This window comes from Schistocerca gregaria, chromosome 4, assembly GCF_023897955.1.
Source record: "Schistocerca gregaria isolate iqSchGreg1 chromosome 4, iqSchGreg1.2, whole genome shotgun sequence".
NCBI classification, from domain to species: Eukaryota; Metazoa; Arthropoda; class Insecta; order Orthoptera; family Acrididae; genus Schistocerca; species Schistocerca gregaria.
This window is the reverse complement of record NC_064923.1, coordinates 308147495-308161239: the sequence shown is the minus strand read 5'-3', so window position 1 is coordinate 308161239 and position 13745 is coordinate 308147495. Positions and strand designations below refer to the sequence as shown.

General features: G+C 49.7%; 1 protein-coding gene across 1 annotated transcript in view; it reads left to right on the top strand.

Moving 5' to 3' along the window:
• Positions 1-13745, top strand: part of LOC126267288 (juvenile hormone acid O-methyltransferase-like) — a 131039-nt gene that overhangs the window by 40122 nt on the left and 77172 nt on the right. Inside the window, exon 3 of the mRNA XM_049972362.1 lies at positions 10794-11163. Within this exon, the coding sequence (XP_049828319.1) occupies positions 10796-11163 (368 nt within the window). The 5' untranslated portion in view covers positions 10794-10795. The remainder of the gene's footprint in view (positions 1-10793; positions 11164-13745) is intronic.

Below are 13745 nucleotides of genomic sequence, written 5' to 3'. Positions count from 1 at the left end.
TCCTGACCGTGTGGTTATCCCCGGTAATGAACTTGATGGTTCGACTGGGGAGCAATCACTAAAACCCCCCTTCTCTGTAACTCCTCCTGCAGCGGATTTACGGCTTCACATAAAATCCCACTACGCACAATCGTGGGCCAACTCTTGGGAGGCTACCTGCCTGTGTAACAAACTGCGTGGTATTAAGGTGACAGCAGTCCCATGGCGTTCTTCCTTCCACCTCTCCCGAAAGGCCTCAACCACCCTGTTTCGTCTCCACATTGGCCATACAAGGCTGAGCCATTGTTTTCTATTGCGTTATGAGCCACCCACACTTCGTGGTTGTGGAGCCTTCCAGTCGGTAGGCCACATTTTGGTGGAATGCCCAATTTTATGACCTTACATCCTAAGTAAAGACTGCTCCGCACTTTACCTATAATGTTGGCTGACGATTCCCGGATGTCGAACTTTGTTTCCTCCGTGAAAGTGGTTTTTATTCTCAGTTCTCAGTTTTAAGGTTTTTAATCTCTGGTGTTGGCAGGGAGGTGTGGGTTGGCTTGTCTCCCACTGTAAGCTGTGTTGGGAGATTCCCAATCCCGTCTCTGGCCAAGATCCTCTTTTCTTTCCCTTCTCATCGGTTTTTTCACTTTTTAGATTTGGTTACTCTCCTTTTCCAATACAAACTTATACATTCTAGCCGTTGAACGCTTTTAAATAGGTGGTGTTGCCTCTACTGCATCAGAGGTGAGATATTTCCTGCCTCTAGCATAGCCTTCACGTTGCTCTCTTGCTGACTTCCCTCATTTTGTTTTTACCATTGATGACACGACTTCATTAGTACGATTTTTAGCCTTTTCCCTTTTCTCGTTCTGACTTCTGAGATGTCAAACTGCCTGAATGGACCACATTTGAAACAAGGGATTGATGACCTTGCTGTTTGGTCCCTTCAACCCCAACCAACCTATTGTTCTTTTCAGCAGTATGTCTCTAAATGGTTTCTGCATTAAATGTCAATGTCATAAAAGAAAAACCTTAGGACAGTGATTAGGCTCGAGTATAAGCCTCACTTGACCTTAGTTCCTAAACATGCGTTTATTAGTAAAGATCGCCACAGGCTGCTTTCACACTTCAGTTCCTTCTATTTGTAGACCATGCCATCGTTCTCTCAGACTGCTGTCCCAAATCATTTGTAACAATTGACACAGATAGAAAAGGGTAATAACCCCCTTCCCTCCTTCCCCACCGAGACCTCTCGCATCCTTCGACATGGATCTGCACTTCGTCATTCTCCAGCTGTTGGGCGAAATCACCCACCTGGCCCTCCTGGGTGGCTTTTCCTCCATCCTTTTTACAGTATTGCTTTCTGTGCTGTCGACAGTAATGGACTTCTAAGCTTGTTTGTGCTTATATCCAGCATGCTAGCCAAACTGTTGTAGCAGAGCTGTCCTGTACCCTGTAAGTAGCCCCATGACCACACAAGGATCGCTCTGCTGATGTCTGCGCCATTAACTCTCCACATGTGCCAAGCAGTAGATGCCCATCCTCCTGGGGCATGAGGACTCGCAGCAATGGCCATCCTGCTGGGTGGCCTTTGCTGTGGCTGGATGGCGTCCATGGGGAGGGCCCCTCATAGGAGACCATAGAATCAGGGCAGATGCATGCCATGATGTATAGTATGTCACCTCTTGCGGGTCGTCAAACACCAGCACTCTCTATGCGGTCAACCCCCTGTGGGACAGGGTAAGAATAAGCCCTAGGTATTGCTGCCTGTCGTAAGAGGCGACTACAAGGAGTTAGAACCGTTTCGGGCTTCCATGTGATGGTCCCCATTGGGGTTTGACCTCCATTTCTCAAAATTCTACAGAAGTAAGAGCCTTTTGGGGAAGGACGCCTTAGGTGGTGCATCACTGGTCCTCAGTGCACTAAGACCTTGACACTCAGCACTGTAACGGCATTGTAACCGCACCCACTATTCCTCAAATTGGGCCTAAATGGTTAATGGGTTGCACAAGTTACACCCATAGTGCGTCCCCATCTGCACCTACAATCATGAGACCTCCCATGGCACCCGAAATCCAGCACGGTAGCCAGCCCGTTGTGGTGGGGTCGTCATGTACCCTCTAGGTTGTAGCCCCCTGACAACACAGGGATCGTACTGCCGATACCTGAGCTGCACCCTCTCCACGTCAGCCAAGGAGTAGATGCCCGTCTCCTTGGGGCATCAGGACTGGCGGCAACGGTCATCCTGCCAGGTGGCCCTTGGTGAGGCTAGGTGGTGCCCGTGGGGAGAGCCCCTTGTCGGAGTGGGTGGTATTGGGGCAGACGTTTCACAGATCAAACGTCAACATGTATCAGGTCAATCTGTGGCCAAGTCTGTTAAAAAGAAACGTACTGTCTCTGGTTCTGGTTCTCCTGCCCTTTGGCCCTTGGCCACTCCCTGGGAGGAAGGACAGGCCGGCCGGCTTGGGGCGAAGTACTTCTCCCACTATTTAGTCTGTTCTGGGACCGATTGGGGGACGTTCGCCACCTCCAAGCCCATGTTCTTTGTCCAGCACATCGAGGACATATTCGGGAAAATCGAGGTTTTCAGAAAAATGCGTTCGGGGTCCATTCTTATAAAGACCACGTCCGCTACACAGTCGGCGGCGCTCCAGGCGTGCGACAGACTAGGGGACATCCCAGTGTCCATTGTCCCACATCTGACACTGAATAGGACGCAGAGGGTTATTTTTCATTGGGACCTCCTGCTGCAATCTGATGAGGAGCTCAGGGCCAACCTGGAGCACCGAGGCGTGCATTTCGTCTGGCGAGTCCAGTGCGGCCCCAAAGACCATCACATCAACACTGGGGCCTTTATCCTCGCCTTTGAGAGGGACATTCTCCCGGAGAAGGTAAAGGTGATGTGCTACCGGTGCGACGTGCAACCTTATGACCCGCCTCCTATATGCTGCTTTTGGTGTTTGCGCTTTGGGCACATGTTGTCATGGTGTGAGGCTGAGCCCCTTTGTGGTGATTGTGGACGTACTCTTCGTGAGGAACATACATGCACCCCACCACCTCAGTGTGTCAATTGTCCTGGCCTCCAGAAGGAGAAGAAGATTAAAGAATTAAAAACTTTGGACCGTCTCTCTTATTCTGAGGCCAGGAAGAAGTATTACTTCATCCATCCCTTGATGTTGACAACTTAATTTGCCTCGGTCCTTTCCACTCCTCCTACAGTATCCTCACCCCTATCCTGTCCCGCTCCACCTCCTCAAACCATCCGGGGTCTATGCCTCAGCCTCCCAAATCCCTCCCTTCCAAATCATCCTCCCTCGTGCCCCCTGCCCCCTCTGCCCCAGGGGCCACCCTTCCTCCTCCTCCCCCCCATGTGTTGGCGTGACGCTGTCGTTGTTCGTATACTCAAACCTGGGAAGGATAAAAACCTTTCTAGTTACCACCCCATTTCTCTTAAAAGCTGTGTCAGTAAGGTGATGGAGCGCATCACTAACGATCGGTTAGTTGGGATTCTTGAATCTCGATGGCTACTTACCAATGTTCAATGCGACTTTCGTCGCCGTCGCTCCGCTGTTGACCACATTGTGACCTTGTCGACATTCATCATGACCAACTATTTGCGAAAGCGCCAAACGGTAGCCGTGTTCTTCGATTTGGAGAAGGCTTGTGATACCTGTTCGAGAGGAGGTATGCTCCGCACTATGCACAGGTCGGCTCTTCGCGGTCGCCTGCCCCTTTTCATTGATTACTTTCTAACAGAAAGAAAGTTCAGGGTACGTGTGGGTTCCGTATTGTCCGACGTATTCCTCCAGGAGAACGAAGTGTCTCAGGGCTCCGTCTTGAGGGTAGCCCTTTTTGCCATGGCGATCAATCAAATTATGGATTGCATTCCACCTAATGTGTCAGCGTCTTTTTGTCGATGACTTCGCGATCTACTACAGTGCCCAGAGAACATGCCTCCTGGAGCGCTGCCTTCAGCGTTGTCTTGAAAGCCTATACGTATGGAGTGTGGCTACAGGCTTCCGGTTCTCTGAAGAGAAGACGGTTTTCATCAACTTTTGGCGATATAAATCGTTCCTTCCACCAGCGTTACATCTCGGTCCCGTTGTTCTCCAATTCATGGAAGCAACTAAGTTTCTAGGGCTCACACTGGACAGGAAACTTTGTTGGTCTCCGCACGTCTCTTATTTGGCTGCCCGTTGCACACGTTCCCTTAATGTCCTCAGAGTTCTTAGTGGTTCATCTTGGGGAGCGGATCGCAGTGTCCTGCTTCGCTTGTATCGGTGCATAGTCCGATCAAAGCTGGATCATGGGAGCCTCGTCTACTCGGCCATCCCTCTTATGCCGTCTCAACTACCTACCATCGGGGGTTACGTCTTGCAACCGGAGCATTCTACACTAGTCCCGTTGAGTCTTCATGCTGAAGCTGCCGAATTACCATTGACCGACTGGCGCGGCGTACTGCTTTGTCGGTATGCCTGCCGGCTGTTGTCAATGCCCGACCACCCCTCTTATCAGTCCTTGTTCGCCGATTCTCTCGACCGTCAGTATGGCTTGTACGTGTCTGCCCTGCTGCACCCTGGAGTCCACTTTCGTCGCCTGCTTCGACAATTGGATTTTGCCCTCCCTACCACCTTCAGAGAGGGTGAGAGCCCGACACCACCTTGGCTCCAGGCTCTGGTTCATATTCATCTCGACCTCAGCTCGCTCACGAAGGAGGGTACTCCGGCTGCAGTGTATTGCTCACGGTTTGTCGAACTTCGTGCGCGACTTGTCAGTCCCCCCCTTAGTTACACTGATGGCTCCAATACTGACGATGGTGTCCGCTGTGCCTTTGTCGTCAGGGCTGTCACCTTTAAATACCGGCTCTTCGACCAGTGTTCCAGCTTTATGGCAGAGCTTTTTGCGCTCCATCAGGCCGTTCAGTATGCCCGCCGCCACCGCCATTCATCGTATGTACTGTGCTCTGATTCTTCAGAGCCTTGGAGCTCCATATCCGGTCCATCCCTTGGTGTAACGGATCCAGCAGTCCCTCCATTCTTTTGCGGATGATGGCTCTCCTGTCACCTTTCTGTGGGTTACCGGCCATGTATGAGTGCCTGGGAATGAGGCTGCTGATGCTGTACCCAAGGCTGCAGTCCTCCTGCCTCGGCCAGCCTCCCATTGTGTCCCGTCCCTTGTGGTCATGCATTGACAGTGCGCCATGTTTTATTGTGTCCCCGTTTTAGTCAATCTCTTGTTGTCCTGTCTCTGCCATCTACTTTACAGGATATTTTAGCTGATGACGCTCGAGCAGCTGCTCGTGTTCATTTTATTACTTTGACTGGCTTGTACAAAGACATCTAACTCCTTGACTTATTTTATCTGCATCCTTGTAAGAACTTTCTGGTGCCCCACCCCATTGAGTTTTACTAGATTATATGTGCTCATACAATTGTGACTGGGCTCTAATGACCCCAGTAGTTGAGCGCCCTTGAGCCCTAAACACCCCACATCTCTATGTGGTCAAAGTCTAACTTCAGTGCTAAGAAATACAATCCCAAATTATACCTCCCCCTCCTTACCACACCATGGGAGAAACTCCAGGATAAGTATTGTAGCCAAGTTTACTCAACCTGGCATCTCGTATGTATGAGAGTTGATAGGGAATCTTTGTCAATGAAACATCAGTTTTTTGTGGAGCATTTAGAGGAAAAGTTTGGGGAGGTGCAGGGCTTGTCCAAAATGCGGTCAGTGTCGGTCTTGATCGAAACGGCATCCTCTATCCAGTCATGGGTACTAATCGCCTGCGATAAGCTTGGATGTTTCTTTCCATTATGCCCCATAAGAGCTTATGTATGGTCCTGGGTATCATTTTTTACAGAACCTTCTTTTGCAGTCTGACGATGAGTTGCATGCCAATTCAGAGCAGTGAGGTGTACATTTCGTCTGGCGCGTCCACCAGGGTCGGAAAGATAATTAGCTTGCCACCAGTGCCTTCATCTTGGCCTTAGAGGGTGACAGATTACCCAAGAAGATCAAGGCGATGGTCTACCACTGTAACGTAAAGCTGTATATTCCTCCCCCAATGCCTTGCCTTAGGTGCTGGTAGTTCAGCCATATCTCTTGCCTCTGTAATTTCAATGTCACCTGTCGGGATTGTGGATGTCCTTTACATTCCAATACTCCCATCTGTGTCAACTGTAGAAAGCACCATTCCCCTTGCTCAGCGAGCTGCAGGATTCTCCAGAAAGACTAAAAAAATTAATGTAATAAAAGACCCTGACACCAAAGGTCTTACTGCTGCGTACAGTTGGTTCTGAGCTGCCCCCTGATGGTGGGGGGAGGGCGCAATTCCGTTGTTCCTGCAGAACCATCCTCAGGAGCCCCCCCCCCCAACCATATCTGGGTTATCAGTCCTCACATCTCAGTTGGAGAAGGGTAAGTTTTCTTTAGCTACTCACCAGGAAAGGATCCCTTGGGTTACTCCCTTCCCAGGTTCCTACCAGTGGCAAAGCGTACACCCACCAGTGGCTGAAGCAACCACTGGTGGCTGGTCGTAGGACTTCATGGTCCTCAGTTACTGAGACGGCATCAGTGAAGCCCTCCCAGCTGGACAAACCTAAGGTGCAGCGAGAAAAACATAAAAAGAAAGACCCCAATAACCAATGCACTGCAGTGGCACCCATGGCACAACCACCTACAAGCTCTCTGAGGATGAGGTGGAGATGCTGGCGTCCACTGAGGACCTAAATATCGCTGGGCGCTCACAATGGATGTTGATAGCACAGTAACTCATCTGGTAGCAGCAGGTGACTGAGCTGTAGACTGCTCATTGTTTCATGCCTTCCCAGTCTAACCAGCACGTAATCCTCCAGTGGAATTGCAGCGGATTTTTTCACCACCTGGTTGAGCTACAGCAAGTGTCACACTTTACACCTGCTTTCTGCATTGCCCTCCAGGGAATCTGTTTCCTCGCAATGCGGACCTCTACGCTCTGTGGCTGTAAGGGATATTACTGGAACTGTAGCCAATATGAGTGCCAGGTGGAGTTGGTATGACATGAACTCAGTATGCGCCCCTTCAAACCCGTCTTGAAGATGTGGCTGTCAGGATAAGGACGACACAGGAAATAAATTTCTGCAATGTATATCTTCCTCTAGATAGTGCAGTACCCCTTAATGTATTGGCTGCACTGATCAATCAAGTCCCTAAGCCTTTCCTACTTATGGGAGATTTTAACGCTCATAACCACCTGTAGGGTAGCGTCATGCTTCCTAGCTGTGGGAGGGAGGTCGAAAGTTTACTTCCTTGACCTCTGCCTCTTAAATAAGTGCCCCACGCATTTAAGTGTGGGGCAGGGCACATATTCGGCCATTGCTCCGTCAGATTGCAGTCCTGGCCTTCTACCATCTATCCACTGGAGAGCACATGACGACCTGTGGGGTAGTGACCACTTCCATCTTCTTGTCACTCCCCCAGCATTATGCCCATGGACACCTACCCGGATGGGCTTTAAAGAAGGCAGACTGGGAGGCCCTCACCTCTACTGTCACTGCTGAATCTCCTTCACATTGCATCATCGATGATGTCGTTGAGCAGATCATTAAAACGATCGTTTCAGCAGCGGAAAACGCGATCGCTCGTCCTTCAGGATGCCCCCAGCGAAAGACAGTCCCTTGGTGGGTGCCAGAAGTCGCTGAGGCAATTAAAGAGCGTTGGCGAGTTCTAGACCGACATAAGCGGTAACCTTCTCTAGAGCACCTAATAGCCTTTAGGCAGCTCCGTGCTCGCGTTCGTTACCTTATAAAACGACGGAAACATGAGTGTTTTGCAGAGATATTTCTTGACCATTGGGTTCCATACGTCACCTCCCAAGTCGGATGAAGATCAGATGTCTTTTTGGGTACCAGACCCCAACAGGTTCCCCTGGCATTGACATCAATGGCGTGTTATCTACCGACACAAACGTGACTGCCGAGCGCTTTGCTGAGCACTACGCTCGAGCATCTGCGTTGTAGAACTACCCACCAGCCTTTCACACCTTCAGACGGTGAAGTGAAAGTCCTCTCGTTCACTACACGCCACAGTGAATCCTATAACGCCCCATTTACATACCGGAAGCTCCTTAGCGCCCATACTCTTTGCCCTGACACAGCTCCTGGGCCGGTTTGGACCCACAGCCAGATGGTCTGATTGCAAGCGATATATCCTCGTCCGATGTGATGGCGTCTTTCCTTTACAATGGTGGGAGAATACCATCATTCCGGATCTGAAACCCGGTAAAAACCCGCTTGATGTGGATAGGTATCTGCCCATTAGCCTCACCATCTTCCTTTGTGAGCTGCTGAAACGTACGGTGTGTCGGCGGTTCAGTTGGGTCCTGGAGTCACGGAGTCCACTGGCTCCATGTCAGGGCGGCTTCCGCAGGGCCGCTCCACTACTGATAACCTAGTTTTCCTCCAGTCTGCTATCCGAACAGCCTTTTCCAGACGGCAACACCTGGTTACTATCTTTTTGACTTCTGTAAAGCATACGATACGATGTGGCGACATTGTATCCTTGCCACATTGTATGAGTGCGGTCTCGAGGACCCGTTCCGATTTTTATCCACAACTTTGCAACTCTGTACTTTCGTGTCCAAGTCTTTGCCTGCCGTCGTTCCTCCTGTATTTAGAAAACGGCATATTGAGTTTGTCTGTTTTTAGTCGCTATTACCGGTCTAGCAACAGCTGTAGGGTCGTCGGTCTGACCATCTCTCTATGCGGATGACATGTGCTTTTCGTAATGCTCCTCCAGTTCTGGAGTTGATGAGGCGCCTACAAGGAGCCATTCACAAGGGGCAGTCATCGGCTCTAGCCCACAGCTTCAAGTTTTCAGCCGCGAAGACTTGTCGTGCATGTCTGTCGGCGTCGATCCGTCCATCCAGAACATTACCTTAATGATGATCTACTCACTGTATTGGAGACATATCGATTATCGGGACAGATTTTAGGCACCCGATTCACTTCGCTACCTCACCTTCATCAGCTTAAGCGGAAGTGCTGGCAGCACCTGGATGCCCTCCATTGCATGAACAAGACCAATTACGGTGCAGATAGCTCTACGCTGCTGCAGCTCTACAGAGCCCTAGTTCAATGCCGCCTTGACTACGGGAGTCTTGTTTCCGTTCAGGTGGCTCGCTCAGCGTTGTTTACTCGACTCAGTGCACCACTGTGGCGTTCGCCTAGCACCGGGAGCTTTCAGATCGAGTCTGGTGACAGTGTCCTGGTGGAGGCCGGAGTCTCTCCATTGCAGGTTAGGCGTGCACAACTGCTCACCAGTTACGTTGTTCTCCTGTGCATTCGAACTACAGTCTCCTTTCCCCAACTACGGCTGTTCATCACCCGCATCCGCGGCCCATGTCAGGGCTTATGCTTAAGGTTGCGGTTAGCGTCTGGTCCCTTCTGTCTGGAGTCCTTCCTGTTACCTCTCCTCGAAGTTCGTACACCTCTATGGCGGCATATTTTTCTGGACCTTTCGCATGGCCCTATGGACTCGGTTAACGCTACAGCTCTCCATTCTCGATATGTACTGGACTGGAGCCATGAAGTGGTTTACAGCTACCTCCCGATGGCTAATGGTCAGGTAGGCTTTACGTATATTCATGGAGGACATACTAAACAGCATTCCTCGCCAGATGGCTGCAATGTGTTCATTGCAGAGCTGGCGGCCATGTATCGTGCTCTTGAACACATCCGTTCATGCCCAGGGAATAGTTCCTTCGGTGTACTGACTCCTTCAGCAGCCTACAAGCTATCGACCAGGACTTCCCTTTGTCTTCCCTTGGTGGCGACCATCTAAGAGTCCATATATGCCCTGGAACGGTCCCGTCGTTCAGTGTTTTTCTGGACCCCAGGTCATGTCGGAATCCCAGGCAACGAACTTGATGACAGGCTACTCGGAAACCGCTTCTGGAGATGGGCATCTCCAAAACTGACCTGTGTTCTGTCTTACGCTCCAGGGTTTTTAGACTTTTGGAGATGGATGGCATAACAGTGCACACAACAAACTGCGAGATTAAGAAGACTACGAATGTGAGGAAGTCTTCCATGCCGTCCTCTCGCAGGGAATCAGGTTTACTCTGCCAGCTCTGCATTGGCCATCCGTGGCTAATGCATAGTTACCTCCTCCAGTCAGAGGGCCCACCTCAGTGTCGACGTGGCTCACCAATGACGGTCGTCCACCTCTTGCTGGACTGACCACTTTTAGCCACTGTGTGGCAGACTTTCAACTTTCCCAGCAGCCTACCTTCGACGATGGGTGAAAAAGCCTCAAGAGCAGCTTTAATTTTGCCTTTGTCTCGTGAGGTTCTGTTTTATCGTTTGATCTTTATCTCACGTCCTTTGTTCCTCTGTGTCCTCCACCCTAGTGCTTTAGGGTGGAGTTTTAATGTGTTGCAGAGTGGCAGTCTTCTCTATTTCTCGTTTTTATTCTTATGGTCAGCCAGCCATGGTAATCTGCCCCCTTTTTTAATCTCTTCTACATATTTCTCACGTGTCTGTGTGGTTTTGTCAGATTTGGTCTATTTTAATGGTTGTTGCCCTTCTCTCATTCTTGTGGTTTTCTCCTTTCTTCCAGATGTTTCGTATGTCTCGATTATTCTACTCCCACCCTTGTGGAGTTTTTAATCGGAACGAGGGACCGATGACCTAGCAGTTTGGTCCCCCTCCCCTCTTTTAAACCAACCAAACGTAGTGTCTCACATAACACAGGATTACTCATTAATATAGGTTCTAGAGCATAAGATATATAGATAAAATGTTAGAATTATTGCCATAAATCATGTTTTCAGGTAGTCATGGAAGGTCTCCAGCATCAGCAGTCCAGCATTCTGGAGAGGCAGCTAGTTCAGACGCTGCTGGATGAGGTGTGGCCGCATCTGAGCTGGTCCGCGGAGTCTAGGAACGTGCTGGTCATTGGTTGTGCCACTGGAGAGACCATGTGTCTCGACCTGTTGCCGCGACTGCCGCAAGATGTTTTCATCGTCGCAGCCGACCGGAGACCCGAGATGATTACTGAGTGCGAAGCAAGATTTCCTTTCGATAACGTGGGCTTCATTACCGTGGACATCGGGTCTCCAGACATCCAAACGACTCACGCGTGGAACCTGGTACCGTACACGAAGATCTTCAGCTTCTTCTACTTGCAGTCGGTACGGGATCAGAAGTAAGCACCCCTCCCAGCAATCGCTTCCAAACACTGAGATCGTAGCTGCACCTACACTGAGATAGTGTCGAAATGTAGCCCTACTCTGCTTTGCAGCGGGAAAAAAGGGTTACCTGCGTCGTGTCTGTACGAGCTTGTAAGCATAAGGAGAGTCTGACTGAAGTGTCCAAATCCAGGACAGACTGAGTGGAATTTACGGAGGCAGATTGATGCCCATCTGTTCCACTGGAATTCAAAAACCTCTGAATAATTCGTCGCAAACTGCGATGAACTTACGTACGCAGCTGCTGAAATTCTGCGGTACGGTAACCCGTCAAAACGTGGGAGACGGTGTTTCGTGGACTGATATTTAACCCCAACTTTCTTCTTGTGATAAAGCGAAAAATCCTCTCTGCCTGTGAAATATGTTCACATGAGTACAGAACTTTGCTGGACATGTGCATGCATACAAGTTCGTAGGACACCATTTTAAACAATCGTAAATCTGGCACCTCGAGCAAGATGTGGAACTGAAAAAATTTGAGAAAAGGCTGCTTGGCTTTTATTACCGATAGCAGACGAACGCAAAACTTTACAATTATCGCTTGTATTTTTGAGAGTGATCATTTTCAGACACGTGTTCAAGGATTCCCTACCTCCAATTTCAGATGAATCCTTCATCCCGGAATGATAGTTTGTAATCACCACGGGCACTCTCTCCAGCAGTTTACGGTAGCCACGGGCTGCTAGATCCGTGGAACGAATTTCATTTAAAGTGCATGGTCCTTTTACGCTATCAACGTATTCCACTAAACCGTTGTAGCCTTTGCACTCAAGAGTTCAGTATGTTTCTTAGGTCTTGTTCCATGTCGATACGCTTCTTCCAGTAGACAGATGGACAGAAGCCAGACAGATGGACGCCGAGTGAGGATGCCTGTTCACTGTGGTAGTGACTCACCTTAACGGACAGTGAAACCTCTTTGTTAGGTTTCGAATAACCTCTCTCGCTAATACTGAGAATGACGCCGGTTACCTCCTCCCAGTGAATTGTACTAATTCAGCTGTGCGCAGCGGAGTTCATGAACGTTCATTTTCGGCCCAGCACTTGGCAGGGGTAATCACTTAGTTTCCTTCGTTCATGTACACGGATATTACTGGCTGTGAAAGGGATTTCGAAGGTACGATAAATTCCTGAGTTTATTAGCGCAAGTGGATTCCGTTAAGAAGTTGCCAAGCAATTCAGTAAAAGTTATTCCATGTACAACAATAACAAAAACATAAGGTAAGAAAAAACTGAAGTGACTTACGGCTGGCAAAGTTCAGGGACGGGAAGCAGGTGATGTAAGTAGAGCTCTACAAGACTTCAGATTTCAACTGACTCAAAACCGCAACTCAATAAGTGATTGCATTCATACCTCGAAAGTAATTTAACAGCTGTGGCGTTCGTAGTGGCCAGGCAGACTCTTAACTGATAGTGAAAATATTGACGATTATTAAATTCATTGCTGACTGTACCTCAGTTTGAGTGTGAATGCGCAGGGTGCTGGTGGCTCACGAAGTTCGGCTGTGTGGGCCCGCTGCCCTCGGACAAGGTCTTACCCAGAAGTCTGATGGCGGAGTCTCCCCCTGCAGCGTCATCACTGTAAACTGTCAAAGCTGCGTACGGAACCCGAAGTATGCGCAGTATATAAGGCGCGAAGTGGCTGCTGCAGAGGGTGAAGTATCTCATCTGCAAATAGAACGTGAAGCAGCTCAACTCAGAAGAAAGTCAGAAAAGTTGGGAAACACGGAATTTGCATCAAGAAATGTCGCTAATTTGCATAATGAAGCGTCTCCGGAATGAACAGCGGTTGCGTTCTGCTTCGGCACTTTTCAAAATGGCGATCCATAGACATGCAGCGCTTATCAGTTATGCGTTGTCCAGCCTTCTTCTCAATACGGAGAGCGAAATGCTCCATGACACACCAAACAAGTGCGCCAACTAAAGGGATAAGACAAAAACAAAAAAGGCTTACTTACCCAATATTTTCGCCCTGGGCGGTCTTTCGCCCTTGGCGGTCGGTATATTTCTCTGCCTAACGTTTAGTCGTCGTCGTCCCCCCCTCCCCCCCCCTCCCCCCCTCCTTTGGAGGTTCACAGTGTTTCGTGAGTTCGTGCATGGCGCACACTGAGCCCAGAGCTATTGCAACCAATTCTTCTTTCCCTGGCTGCATTTGTTTTACCCTGCCCCATCCCTGCTTATCCAGCTTAAAGGCGCCATCCGACGTGCCTCTGCGTGGGCCACAGCTCATGGCTTCCACTTTTCTCCCTCCAAAAAGCGAGTTACGCATTTTTCTCTTCGACCAACTGTACACCCCGTTCCAGACCTTTCAGGCCACCAAATCCTCTGTTGTAGCACAATCCCGTTTCTTGGGCCTTGCTTACGACAGGAAGTTGCCATGGCTGCCCCACATTCGTCACCCAAAGACTATATGTATGTGGAAGCTTAATGCTCTCTGGCTCCTGGCCCACACATCTTGGGGTGCAGACCGTTCCACTTACCTTCACTGTCCTCTGGTCTTGTCCAGATTATATCATAGTAGTTAGATTTGTCGCTCAGCAGC